The sequence below is a fragment of the Austrofundulus limnaeus genome, unplaced genomic scaffold (genome assembly GCF_001266775.1).
Source record: "Austrofundulus limnaeus strain Quisiro unplaced genomic scaffold, Austrofundulus_limnaeus-1.0 Scaffold46, whole genome shotgun sequence".
NCBI lineage: Eukaryota > Metazoa > Chordata > Actinopteri > Cyprinodontiformes > Rivulidae > Austrofundulus > Austrofundulus limnaeus.
The window spans coordinates 1,299,410-1,314,606 of NW_013952448.1; the positions used below are offsets into that span (position 1 = coordinate 1,299,410).

General features: G+C 39.0%; 1 protein-coding gene across 2 annotated transcripts in view; it reads left to right on the forward strand.

The window, feature by feature from the left end:
- fto (FTO alpha-ketoglutarate dependent dioxygenase) overlaps window positions 1–15,197 on the forward strand; it is a 130,690-nt gene that overhangs the window by 87,686 nt on the left and 27,807 nt on the right. The window contains exon 9 of one of the 2 annotated variants that reach the window (XM_014007972.1): window positions 11,679–11,742. The exons of the other annotated variant lie outside the window; for it this stretch is intronic. Within the exon in view, the coding sequence (XP_013863426.1) occupies window positions 11,679–11,727 (49 nt within the window). The 3' untranslated portion in view covers window positions 11,728–11,742. Of the gene's footprint in view, window positions 1–11,678; window positions 11,743–15,197 lie in introns of those variants that run through there. 2 annotated transcript variants of the gene reach the window in all.

The following is a 15,197-nucleotide window of genomic DNA, read 5'->3' on the forward strand; positions in this document are numbered from 1 at the left end:
ACCCTGGACAGAACAGGGCCCAGCAAGTCAGGCTGGAGGAGTTACTTCATATTATTGAGATAAATGTTGAGATTAGGATGAATGCAATACCATGTGAAAAAAGTGAGTGTGTGTGTGTATGTGTGTTTAAGATGGTGGTGATGAGGTTGTAAAAATTAACAAAAAGCATTGCATCAACATAATGAATTATGTTTGTTTCAGCCCTTGCACATTTTGCCTGAGGTGGCTGTCAGGAACAGATGTTCAAGTTGGGTTTTCATCATTACTGTTAGTGTTTGACTATGAAGATTGTGCAAATCAGACCTCCTGCACCGACACGTTGGATGCTTATTACACAGTCTTGCTGGCAGTGACTAACCTCCCTATCGTTTGATCTGGCAAAGTGGTCACATTAGCACTGACTAATTTCTCAACTGTGACTTTGGAAACTAAACATGTTCCTGAGGCCTAACGTCATAATGTTATTGTTAGAGCTGAGTTGTTGAGATGTAAAAAGATAAAAAAAAATATAGTGACACACTTTTCCACCTGTGTGTAAATCGCAATACCAGCAGTTATGTTTGGGGTAAGGAAAAGGTTTTGCCTCATGTCCCAGTTGTTGAGGTTGTTTATCTGGAGTGTTAGTCAGCAATAGCTGCGTTTCCATTGCAAATGTGCGCACAGCTTTGTCAATAGTCTGTTAATGTCGAAAAAAAAAAACAGTTTTGCAACTGCAGTGTTTCCATCAAGTAAGAAATGCTAACTTGAATATGTTTGTTTTCACGATAAGTCATTACGAACATGGTGACAATGGATGTAAACACATAGCAAATTGCTACAGCGACACGAGCGCTCATCATCAGAGGAGACGTCGGCGTCTTTTATGAAGGCTTTCCGGCTACAAGCCCCTACATGGGAGTGGCTATGCATGCTGTGGTTTTGGGAAATTGTAGTCGGTGAGTTTAATACTTTCTTTTACTACTTCTGTGATATTACTACTACTTCTACTTCCTGTTACCTTCTTCGTTGTCATCTTTTTCGCCAGTAGAAACGGCCGGTTGTTGATCACGTGACTCCCGTGATGCGAAAAAAGAGTTTCCATTGTAGTTTTGTGAAAAACACCAATTTCGATACGGCTGAAAAACCACCTCATCCTAGCGCAAAAACATTTTGTCAAAAAATGTATTTTTTCCGAAATTGACGTGTTTCCATTGAGCAAATTTATTTTTGAAATTCTAATTTGCGCATTTTCACGGTCAATGGAAACACAGCTAATGACACTCAGCTTCTGTAAGACCAGTGTTTACTCATTGTCTGTAAAACTCACTGACTCATAAACATTTACATTTTTTAAAATGTTTTAAGATTTCTTAGCTTTGATGATCATCTTAATTCGGACTGACTCCAAAACTTAGTCATTTCTAGATATGCAGCCAGTGAATACTTTCTGTGAGTTTGAAATATTTGCTATCAGACAATAAAGCACACATACACAAGCAAAAACATGATTGCACACTTTTTATCTTTCAGCGGTGGACAGTAATTGAAGCAATAGTAAACTTTAAAGACCCGGAAAACAAATGAATGTTTGTAATTTTATCTTTAATGCTGTGCTATACACACAAATGACTATAGCAATGCAATTTAGTAAATTAAATTCATTTTAAAAAATGTCAAATAACTTTCCCTATTAATGTAAATTTGTAACGGTGTTTGTTCTTGTTGAATATTTGTTTGAAATTTAAGTGCACTACAGTTTTCTTTTTGCAAAAAAAAAAAAGGGATTTCCGTTTAACCTTATCTATAGATTAGGGTTGGGCATAATCGTATCGTGTGTGATTAATCGTCAGAAAAACATTAATTGATTAATTTTTGGCACTTGACAATTAATACGATTAATGCCAACAGGTAGAATCCGCTCGCTGCTCCTCTCAGCTTCAAATATGACGAACATTTAAAAAAGTTCTGGAACTTATTTATCTATCAACACAATTTAAAATTTGATGTATAGCCTGAAGTCTGTAATTTTGACACAATTTGGAACAGATTTTTATGAAGATTGGTCATGTGACTATGAAATAAGGGTGTCCAGGGACTCCAGGGGATTAATCGTCAAATTAATCGTTATCGGCTAAATACCACAATTAATCGTGATTTTTTTTTGCCAATATTGCCCAACCCTACTATAGATGCAAGTGTACATTGAAAGCTAAGCATATGCACAAACTGTATTTCTCTTTTTATTTTTTCAGTGGATGGTGTTTTCACCACCATGTCTAAATATATATTAGGATGCTTGAAGAGTTACACCACATAGCTATTTGAGGACAATTTTAAATTCCATATGATATTTTTTGTTTAAGATATGTTTTAGACAGAATAATTGTGATTTTCACCCTCGTACTTCTATTTGCATGTGATTGTTTAGTTGCTGGTCTTTCAACAGCAAAACACATGTTTTACCCCTTATTTACACAGAATGTGTGTCCCTTAATGAAAAGTCTGTGGGTGAGTGAGGCCCCTATGTTTAGCAGTTTCAACAATTTTGTGAAGGTCACAAGCCAAAAAAGATCATGTATAGTAACAGTATTCAAGTTTTTAAAGTGATGATGTCTTTGCATTAGTTATTGCAAGCGAGAGAGATACAAGTTCCTATTTGTCTACTAACAGCATTATCATGAGAATGCAGGAGTATGAATGGCCAGCAGCAACAGGAAGGATTTGAAGTTGCTCTTGGATAGTGAGTCTCCATCTGACATAAAGCTAAACACAATTATGCAAACTTTTTTCAGTGAGAACAACACAAAATAATGGCTTTAATATATGCCCTTACCTCCAGCAAGTGTTTTGTATGTAAATTAGGTTTGATTTCAGGGATGAAGAGGCGGAGTGTCTCTTGCATCCATCCATCTTTTGTTGCCGGGCGGATTAAGGGAGATCTGTTATGGTTTGTGAACATGAGAGCTTTTGATTCGAATTGAAACGAAACCATGTGTAGAATTAGATTAAAGACAATATGTGATGAGCAGAGGCTCAGATGTGCTGGACTTCACCCGCCTGTACAGCAGCGCTCACCATCACAGTCCCATTGTTTGGACGACTTCTGTTGTGAAGTGGGTTTTTGTCCTGTAATGGGCTATAATAACTTATATAAATCACAGTGACTGAGCCGAAGTGCTTCTGTTTTGGTTTGGCAGTGATGGAAGGCTTGGTTCTCTGGAGGACTGGTGTGCGCAAAAAGTCTTGTGTATGATGAAGGAAAGTTTGAAAGTCAGCAGGCTTTAGGTTTGACTGTGTTGTTGTGAAGGGAATCAACCTGAGGTTTACTTCTGGGGAGGAAGGTCAAATAAAGGGAGAGGAAAGCTTTGATAGTGATTTACAAACAGTGTGTTAAACCAGTTCAGGTGAAGATGTGAAAAAAAATATAAAGGAGCTCTGTTTGTGTAAATTTCTCTCTTCTCTTTTGCCTTGCCTGAAGGGCTTTTTTGGACATCAAAAAGAAAGCAGGAAAAAAATAATGATTATAATATCAGGCTGCTCTCATTAAAAATAGTACACTAACATCAACTGGGAGATAACATGAATAAAGACTTCTTGGAAAGTGTGATGAAGTTGGAATGTGTTTTTCTAATGGTAACTGACCTTGATGAAGGTGTGTGTTTGAGATAGTGTTTAGGGATGATAAATGAAGGAATCAAGAATTAGTTAGAGCCCTCACTGTGTTCATTACTAGTCAGTGATGTTTTGTCAATAGAGGGACTCACAACGTCTTGTAAGCTTTGGGCGGTGCATTTAGTTGCACTGCTGGGAATTGTCCATAACCCTGTTTTACATTGAAAATAGCCCAGAGGAAAAGGGGGGAGAAGAGAGGGAGGAGGGAGTGCAAAGAGTAACCACTGATTAATTATGCACATCCCTGATTGTGACATGCTATCTGCTGCTATTAATGGGCAAGGATAATCACTCTGGATTGTAATTGTAGCCTCTGACTTCGGAAGTGTAGTGTGTCCAACATCAATCTTCATAGGAAACCCCACAATTTGGCAAAGAGCTTCATTTGCAACTGCTGTTCAGTTTCCAACTATTTTTTAAGAGAAGGCAAATGTTGAGGAGAAGTGGAGGCAAGCAGGGTTGAAGTTGCTTTAAACTGTGTCAGCCACAGTCAGGCAAGTTAGAACAGGGAGCCAAGATATTACTGTACACTGCTTGAGGTTATAAAAAATAATTAGAGATCCGTGTGGATGAAAAAAAAACAAGTTTTGAGGTATATTAAAGTTTTCACAGTTTTCATTGTTTGAAATTTTAATTTGTCTCCAAATGAGTGTCATTATTCTCACTCACACAAGGTATTATTGTGGGGGGAAATGCACTAAAGCTTGAAAAAAAATCCCATTAAAATCTTAAGTATGAAATAATAAGAAAGTACCACTCACCAACAAATTTTAAAAGATCATCAAAACTGCCACAGAGCCTATTTAGGTAGTTGATTTTCTAAGAAATATGTCTTTGCAAATGTAAATGTTTGTCTTATGCCATCTCAGTAATAACTTTGCATATTAGAGGAAAATATAAATAAGATAAATCAACAGTTTATACCATATTTTATTCAATTTTACCACTTTTTTCATTACAAACTCAGACTTGATAAAGCATAACCAAGTGAAGTTGAGCCCAGATCCCTCTTATTTTCTTTTTTATCACTCTTTGCCAGTTTATCTTAAAGCTAAAATTAAATGAAGAAGATAATTAGAAGTAAGCAAAACTTTTAAAGAGGATTTCAGAATTGAAATCAATCAAAGCCTTAAAAGTAGCGTCAGCCTCCCCATTAAACACTCAGACGCTGTATCACTTGGCCAACCAAGCAATCTCAGTTCAAAGTGCTAGTATTGGGCACCTTTTTTTTACTGAAATTCTCAATGTTTATTTTTATCCTACATAATGTTAGAATTCTTGGCAGTTGTCACACCTCCCATTGCATACGTGGCTTGCAGTTTCAAGATAAAAACCACAACTGAAATCTTTCTCCAGGTGGAAAATGAGTAAAGGGAGGTTAGTGGTAAGAGTTTGAATGGGAGGTAATGGAACAAAAAGAAAAGGTGGAAAAGAAGATGAGTGAAAAACAGGTGTGAGAATTGGGGAGATTGGGTGAGAGAAATGCATGAAAATTAGCATGAAAACCTCAGGGTTTTTTTTTTTTTTTTTTTTTTTTTTTTTTTTTGCTTCTTCCAGGCCCATCGGCGATTCTAAACAAACAGCAAATGCTTTGGAAAGACACATTAACTGTAACTGCCCTTGATCTGGCAGTGCTTAGAATGCTGTCGGCATGGCTAATAAACACTTCATTTAGTTTTAATGGTGCCGGCGCCTCTGAGCAGCCTTCAAAAGTACCCTTTATTTGGGTCATTTACGGCTCTTCCTCGAGGAGCACCCGAGGGACAGCAGATCCAGTCCACATCACTGTCTGCTGGAGCACTTCAGGCCTGGTAAAGATTAATAGGTCTAACTGGGAAAAAAATAAATAAGTGATGGGCTTTACCACTGCCAACCAGCCCTGAGTGCTTATTAAGGCAAAGTGAGTGGAGATGGGGCATTAGAGGAAGAGATTTTAATATGAAGCCAAGCTAGTTCTTTTCTCACTTCCATTCATTTTCACTCATTCATTCCTCATCCACATCCTCCTGTCGTCTTCCTCTTATGTCTCTGTGCTCTTCTCCTACAGTAATTGTAAACACCGCAATTATGGATTGTGTGAGATTTAATTATAGTTTGTGGAGAGCCCTTAGGGACTTCTGGCGGAATGCTGTGGCTGATAAAAACACCAGCTCATCAGCACCCCTCCAATGGTGGTGAGCCCCAGTGAGAGTTGACCAAAGGGATCCGTTCCCCCTGGGCCCTTCCAGCCGACGGACCAATTAGTATTAGTGGAGAATTAATCTTAACAGGACACAGTCACTCAAACAGGTCCTCCCAAGGTGAGAGGAAATTAATGGGGTTGCCTTATTGGTTATTGCTGCTGTTGTCTTCTAGGTCGTTCCCCAATCTGTGCATGGGCTTAGAAGTCTCAATGGACCAGATCGTCCTGTAGCAGACATGTGTTCTTCTGCAGGCACTGTATTAAGACATGAGTTGGAGGAAGCCTCAAGACTTAAAAACAAAGCACATCAGCCTAGTGTAAAAAAAAACATCCAGTCTTATTCTTTGCTGTTGCGTGCCATTAATGTTTAGTTGAGGTTGGGGATGTGTTAGGACATTTTAAAGGCATTTTCTTTCTGTGTTTAGACATTCAAGCCTCATTGTCAGATTCTGTCAACAGTAGCTCATTTTGCGATTTGTGCCCAGTTTATATATTGATTTTTAAGGAGCATGGCTCCATTAAGGTCCTGCCCAGGGGTGTGGAAGGGTCAGCAGGGGAAGTTGCGGGCTACTGTGACCTCAGCTGCAGTTTACGATCGATTAACTCTGACTGGGAAGGAAGAAAGTCCTAGGGAAGTAAGCGCAGAGCCCCACATGTGATTAAGCTACATTAGCCCTCTGGTCAGAACTGTTCCAGAGGTTGCAGTAAGTTAATTAACACTTTCTTATGATATCACTGATGACAGGGGTAGAATAGCTAGCATTGATTTGTCTTTACTCATTTTCAGCCTTTGAGACTGACTACCAAAGCGCCAGATACTTCCAACCTCCTGTTTCCTAATCATACTCAACACACATTTACCAAGAGGCATCAGTACTTGGAAACAATTAGTAGTTTTTAATCCCTTTTAGCTACCAATAGTCAAAACAGTTGCAAGGGCGTGTTTTCCTATTGTAATAGTGTGAGACATATTTAAAAGGAATAATATTAAGGTGATGAAAATGAGGTTCTGGTGGGGGGGGGGGGGGGGTTTAGGTTAGACACCTTTTTCATGACACTTGATGGTAAATTTTAGATAGATTGTAATATAGTTTTAAAAAACGTGTACATTTTTGCATGTAACTGGTAATTGTCTAACTTAGTACTTCTAGCAGAAAGTGAAGGTGCAAAGGTGTCAGAAAATGAAAGTCTTTTTCTTCCAAATAATGAACATTTTCTTGTCTCACCATGTCTCCCCTGCAAACCCTTTGTTGTTTGCCAAGTATTTCCTTTATTTGGCATTCCACTATGTTGTCAGTTTTTAACTGCTCCATCACTACTTTTTTGACATATTGTCTTTTACCCTCTCCTGCTGGTCTCATAGTACACTCTTAGTTAAATGAAAGGTTTGTCAAAAGATCACTCACGGTCTTTGTTCTTCCCTTTTGCAGTACATTGCTCTCAATATTGTTTGTTTTACCAGCAGCTAAACTGCATTACACCTTCTTTTTCCTCTGTAATGCTCTGTCTGCGCCTGTCTGTTATTGCTTGCGGCCCAGTCGAGCAAGTGAACAACGACAGATGAAGCACCTTTTCTGTCAGCTGTGTTGGAGGGAATTAATCACAATTCAGTTAGTGCTCTGATGAGGATTCCAAGATCCTTGTTAGAGATAGAGCCATCAGGTGTGTCTGATTCATCATGCTCTGACAGCAGCCTCGGGCAGGACACTGAGCCAGATATTAAGGCCTGTTTAGGACCGAGCCTACCCTCAGGTGCTGGTGATCATAAGTGCTCGAAACTTAAAATTAACACCCACCAACCTCTGTGTTAAGAATCACAATTGTAGCTACTTATGTTGTCACCAGCCAACCCAGTTCTGATTAAAATACCCAACAATGTCTTAAAGATATATTATTAAGTGTTAAAGCCTCTGTCCACAAAGGCTTGCTTTTATTTTATGTTATATATGTCAGCACACAGATTGGAATTTTTTTAAACATACTAAAAAAAAGAAAAAGAAAAAAAAGAATTATTGAACAAAATCAATGCAGTACGATGGAGTATTAGGGCCACACAACATGATTTTTTTATTTTTTATTATGAGTAAAGTCATAATATTACAACATTAAAGTCGTATAAAATAAAGTCATAATATTACGAGATTAAAGTCATAATATTATGAGATTAAAGTCGTAATATTACATGTTTAAAGTCATAATATAATGAGTTTAAAGTCATAATATTACAAGATTAAAGTCATAATATTAAGAGAAAAAAGTCATGATATTGTAGCCTTTACACGAAAAAGCATACAGTTACCACTGCATTAAAATGAGGATTGTTGAGCAACTTAAGTTGTTATTTAGTATTGGTATAAATAAATAATCGTTTAGCATATTAGCATCAAATTATCAGTAGCGGGACTTGGAAATTGTGCAAACGACTATAAACTGAAGTCGTAATGTAATCAATGGATGCATTGACAGATTTAGTCATCACGTAGCTTATTTGGATGAAAGCATATTACACTAACAGTGACGAGTCATCATGGACTACTTTATAAACACAGAGACATGGCTGTACACAGCAGGTGCAGGGAAAATAAGGAGGAAATGAGGAACGGGAAATAGACACGTCATGATTATGACTTTTCTCGTAATATTACGACTTTAATCTCATAATATTATGACTTTGTTCTCGTTATATTATGACTATTCTCCTAAAGTTATGACTTTAATTTTGTAATATTACAACTTTAATCTTGTAATATTGCAACTTTAATCTCGTAATATTATGACTTTATTCTCGTAATATTATGACTTTATTCTCATAAAAATAGGACTTTAATCTCGTAATAATAATAAAATACATCTCGTTGTGTGGCCCTAATACTCCTTCGTTTTGCAGAGATGAGGTTTTGAAAGATAATTTTATGGGTAACATGACTTAGAAGCTTGTATGTATTTCAGATAAGAAAAAAGTAAAACAAAACAAGTTAGCTGTAAAAAATTAGGTTTTGTTTAATTATACTTACCTGTTTTAAATAATCCTTGTGGCTAGGAATAAAGTTGGTGCCTAAATAGAAAACTACTTTATGAAACACAAGTTGCAACTACACGCATACAACAAAGCACCCAGTCACATATGCAGACCATTATAATTTAGAATATTGTTTGGCTTCCCTGAAAGGCAGACACTAAACAAATTCCTTTGCATATTAGTGACTAAATGTAGCCTTGTCTTCACATGTCAAGAAAGACGTTTATCTCCTCTGGAAAGACAAACTGTATGTTTTGCCCTTATAACAAATCTGAGACAATCAGATAAGAGCTCATCCCTGAGGCCAAAGAGGTACTATGGGACAAAAGAACATGTTGAAAAAAATAATAAATATGCCTAAAATGGTACAAATTATAAGTGTAATGCTATAGAAGCAGTCGAAGTGATGTGTGCTTTGTGTCTGCACCAAGATGCACATTCCTCAGGGTAATTTACAACATGGCTGCAAGCAGCTTGTTTAATTTTGGAGCCCAAATTAAAGCTTTTGAAGCATATTGGCATATTTTTCTAGCTAAGCAATGTTTAAGGTAGAGATAGACATGGCTGTAATTGCAGGTTTGACTGAAAGTTTGAGTTTGGTTTGCAGACACCAACACTCCCCCTGTCTTGGGAAGAAAATGAGAATAAGGGAACAGCGGTGCTGATAAGGCATGAGAGAACGCGTGTCGTCCACTTATTTGTTTTACAGTTTGGGATTCACATGGATACTGCAAAGAAGTTTTAAAGTATGACAGGAAACATTTGAGAAGAAGATAAACAAGAAAGCAATAAAAAGTAACTGGGACAGAAATTAAGAATGAGGACACATCAGCCTGTAATAGCGGTAGCATAATAAACACAAGCCAAAATTAGACTCTCACAATAAACTGACAAGGGTATAAAAACAAGCTTGCATGCATGTTGTGAGATTATAATGAGACAATGATTGTTTGTCCTCAATTTCCATTTTAGCTTTCTCTCAGATTGAAGGCAGATACTTGTAAACATCCATACCTATGTCTTTGTTGTTCTCATTAGATGTTCTTTTTACATTCTCCACGTGTTATGAAGGTAGAGGATCTAGATATGAGGACCTGTGTCACTTCCTGCCGGAGCGCTTCCTGTTTTCCTGACCACATTAGGCCGCGTGTTCCCGTGCTGCTGTTTATTGCCTGGTTTGCAACCATCTGAATGTTGCAGTCCTTGGGGATGTTTGTTTGTGCTGCCTTTTATTATGCCATTTTCTAACTGCCAATGTGGCAAGACAGGAATGTGCCATTGCTTCTTGTTGGCTGCTGGAGTGAGAAAGCCCAATTACCAAGGGTCCCAGCGCCTGGTTGCCATTGCAGTAAGGTTTTATGTGCATGTGCGTGTGTGCTGAGGTTGTTCTGGTGAGCAGCTGTCCCAGGCCCGACTGGCAGTGACGGCAGGGGATGGTTACAGCTGCAGCGGTGACAGCAAAGAAAGGGAGAGAGGGAGAGAAAGAAAAAGGCAGACAGCCTCATAAGGGACTCCTCATGTGCAGTGTGCTGCCATCCTGGTACTTCTCGGCAGGCAGCACCCACTGTCTGTCTGCTCACCACTTTTAACTGCCGTCTGATGTTGTAAAATCTCGAATGTGACGCTGCAATGGGCATTCTCGGAGTTTATACAATATGTGTGGCCAATTAGAGCTGGGGTTAGGAGGCTGATGTATGAATTACAGTCTATTATCCCTTATTCCCTCATGTTGACCATTAAATACTTTGTCATTAGTTACTTTACCAACTAGTACGGTGGCTCAGTAGGGCAGGCAGTTTGTCATGTGCGTTTATATGTRGGCATGCAATATGGGACATGACATAGGCTTACAAATCAGTAGTATTTTTAAAGATTCTCCTATTATGGTGACTATTTTTTTTWACAAAACTAGARTGCAAATGTTTCCTTCAGCATTTAAAAGTGTTTTAGGGAGAGAGAAAAATAGGTTATTGTTTATTATATTCAAGATATACAGGTCATGATTGAGCCTGACCCTAATAAACTTAAGTTGAGCAAATGTGCCTTGGTAACTTTTTTGACTGTGCACCTGTCTTGCTGTATGTGTATATATATWTTTTTTCATCTGTGTTTTTTCCACTGTGGGTAGTGTTGTGCGAGGCGCAGCATTGACTCTCTGTGCGTCAGTCTCAGTGTGGCAGTGTAGTGAGCGGTGTCTAATGGAGCCTCTGATGAATAATGAGTCCATACACTGGTAATGTTCTGTGCCGAGTAACGGCTGCATTGGTTTCTGTCCTGTTAACTCTGCTGCTGCAAGATTGATTGTGGTGTGTTCTYCAGTCATACAAAGACACTTCATTGCTTGGCAATGAAAATAAAGCTTCTCCCACTGAAATGAAGAGCAATGCCACTAGAGCAAGGCAGACCAGCGCCAGACCTAAAAACAACCACATCCTCGTGTCGCTGTGAGTGAGTGACACACCATGAAATATGTGCTGGTCCAGGAAGACTTATTTGTTTACACATTGCTGTATGCTAATTGAGGTGTGGCATAGTTTATTTTTACCTCAGTTGAAATAAACTTAAGTCCCCCCACCCTGCTGATTATGCCCCTCACCTTACTTAGAGATCCTCCACCAAGACTCTCCTTCAAATTGCACATGACACTGTGAAGAAACATCTAATAGAAGTGTGTAATGGGCTCTGATGACAAACTACACGGTTGAAAGACCATGTAATCTCCCCGCAATTAATTAAAGTGTGTCCTGTGTATGTGTGTGTGTTAGGAGGTGGTTTTTTTTTTGTTCTCATTTCTAACCCCCTTTCTCTCCTGTCCATCCTAACCAGATGCCACCAAATAACTGAAATAACACCGCCTGTCAACAGTAAAAAATGAAGACCCGCACCTTAACAAAGAGAGGTACTTAGAGCTGGCAGAGAAAGGCAGATGCAGGGTTGTTTGTGCTCCAGTGCTCCTCAGTGTCTCGGTTAGGGTCCTCCACAGCTCAACATCTGTACCCCCACCCGCCTAATTACCCACAGCACCCCTGTTTAGCCTCTAGTGAGTTCATCACCAACTTAAAGCTTGTGAATAAAACTAAGAAAGGAAAGACACAATGAGGTTAATCATCTTAAAATGTTTATTTATTTAGTTTTTCATCACAGAATTAGTAACAGTTTTCAGCTTTATCATTTTTTTATACAAGCATTTTTTTTTTAATTCTTATATCAAAGTCTCCTCACTTTTAACTAAAATGTATGCTTTTCAGATTATGTTTCCTATTGAAGGAGACATTTTGTTGCTCAGTCTTCTCCACTTCTTTYTGCACATTGTTCTTGCGCTTAACTTTTCTCATTTATCGTTTTTCCTATTTATTTCCCACCACTGTATTGATCTGAGGACACAGAACAATTAGGTCCRTTTTGGGGATAATTCCTCTGTCTTCACTTATTTTTATCAGTAAATGAGAAATTTGCCATGCTTTATGTAAGTTTTGGTGGGAGCTCTCAGTTTGGAGTTGCTTGTGCCATTGATTTGATTAAAAGGCATTACGCATTGTCTAATGAGTTTTACACATGGCTGAGTGGTGTATAATCACCCAGTGATTTCTGACCCAGAACTCCTCTTCACACCCCCTCCTCCCCTCATTTTTCTCACTTTCTCTCTTCCTCACTCGCTTTGAGAAGAGGACTGTACACTTGGCAGTTTGGGAAAGAGGTAACGGAAATCAATTTAAATTGTGATTTGAGGAGGGTTTTTTTTCTCTTTTCTTTCTGTTTTCCTACTCCTCTCAAGTTAAATTGATTCCTGCGCTTGTTTTGCTTTAATATTCATTTCAGTTAAGTGTTGAGTAAATGCGAAAAGAATATGAGTATTAGATGTCAAGCGTCTCTGCATTAAATCAGCTTTGAAAACTATAAATTTTCTCTAGCTGAAAACTGTCTGGCAATTAAAGCGTATAGTGTATAATAAGCACTGTCTCTATTGGGTGTTTAGCTTTATCGAGCCTGTCTGGAAATAGAACTCATACCTGCTGCTCTGTGAATTGCAGCACATAAAAGATGGACTGAATATGTTCCCGGGGAATATTGCCCTCTCCAAAAGACCAATCCGTCTTGCTTAGGGAGGCAATCTTAGGTGCGGTAGATAAACTAATATTTGTGTATAACCTCAGTCAGACAATACAAATGATCGGATGATTTTTCATCTCCTTATGCATACAGGGAAATATGAAAAATTGAGGTTTAGGAATATTTGCAGGGTCTGCGAGGCGGCTGGCTGGGCCGCCGAGTGCCCTGGGCCACGCTCCTCACCAGCGACTGTAGAGTGAAGAGTGATGAGAATATTATACCCGTCTGTTTTCCGTCACTCCCCATCCTCCCCTCCCACCTTCTTCATTCTCCCCTCACACCACACTAATTCATGTGGCCACAAGATGGAGAGAAAGCCAGTGAGCATGCTWAAATGAAAGACGGAGCAATTTGTGGGCCGTCTTTCTGACTTACCGTCTTTGACTTTTGCCATCTGTTCACTATCCATGATTGACAGTCATGCTGACATAAATCTCCCGGTCTCCCCTCTCCTTCTCATTTTTATTGTCCCCTTCACCCTAAACCAACACCCTCGCCAATACTGCCAACTCCTGCTGCCACCACAAGCTCTCCTCTCATCCTCTGGCCCTCAGATCTCACACTGCTAAAAACTGCTCATCGGTTCATCTGCTGGTGTAACTGGGCCAAACAATTTGTCACATTTGGGAGCTGATGGGCAGATGGGAGCACAGAGTCATTTGTAGCACTGAAGTTTTGTCCCCTTATTTGTTGAAGCTGAGGAAGGATAATGGAAAGGTTGCGATACTAATACTCCCATCTGTTGGGGAGATAGCCTAACATGGTGTCAGTCATCTCAGATCTCAGATGTCAAAACTAAACTTTGTTTCAAGCAGTGTGTGTGTGTGTGTGTGGAAGATTTAACGTGAATATAAGTTTCACAAGTATCTTAAGCTAGCAGTTTTACTATTTTTTATATCATGAGCAGCCCTCAAGAGCACAGCACAGAATATGTTTTACCAGTGTCAGTCCAGAAAAGGGCATGTTTCTCTATAAGACAGAGTGCACTTGGTCCCCCATGTATATAGTAGCCCAGTCTTYCTCTGCCTTAAAAAATCTGCTGAATCCCAAAGAATCCAGCCGTCAACTGCAATTCTCCTCACCGTCGCTCTCTGACATGGAGATGGTGACATTTACCCCCAAGCTTTCCTCTCTTCCCCCTCAGGTTTGGGAGTTTTTATTTTTAGATTATTGCGTTGCCTCACGCCAAAGCCTCCATGTTTTCCCTTGAAAACCTTTCTGTTTGCTCGCTATATTTCTGCATTATTTGCCCGTGCCCTCTGCTTTTCAATATGTCTTTTTTTCCCTCCCTCCCCRTTTTTATTTCATTTTCTTTCACCCTATTCCACTCCCACCCTTCTTTCCTTTATTTTAGCCTCTACTACTGTGAAGAACTTTTCCCCTCTGCTGTTCATGATAAATCAGGGGTGTGAGCGGCGGCACTCAGTCGTCGCAAGGGCTGATGAGATAAGCGGCGCTCATCTTGCGGCCCTGTATGGAGATTTATTGGCCCGGGATAAGCAACAAGCTAGCCATCACTCTCAGCCAAATAGACTCTCTGCCTGCATGTGTTTATTCTTATTGCACTGCCACGACCACTGCCACTGTCAGGGGTGGAGTAGCCCCTGGAGGCCTGCTCTGTGGTAGAGGAAGCCTAGCCCTGCTCTCTGGATCATTACCTTCTATTAGATCAAGAAAACAAGGCTCCACACTGGAGCTCTGAGTGACACTGATGGCCCAATTTTTCTCTATCTCTAAGGACCACATAGGCATATATGAAATAAGATTATGGGATATATTGCCTCATCACATTTGATAGTGTTGTCTTCCTGTATTTTTTTATTTATTTTTATTTTTATTTCAAGCCCTTCTTTTGGAACACAAAGAAAATTTCTGGCTGCTGACTTACCTGTCTCAGACAAAAGCAATCTATATTTTATTGGTGGTGTCAGACGTCAAAGAGCATTCAGGGGAAAGGCTAGAATGGTTATACATGTTGACTTTGGTGGTAAATATGTTTTTGTTACAATGAAATGTTCATTTCAAAACCACTTTGCTGTTACAATTTGGCATCGTGTTTTGATGTAATTAGTAGATCATTCCACAAATTAAAAAAAAAAAAAACTTTGAATGCTCACTTTAGGTGATTTAACTCTAAACAACAGTTACACTGCATACAGATAGAGACAAGCGTGTTTATAGATAGATAGATAGATAGATAGATAGATAGATAGATAGATAGATAGATAGATAGAT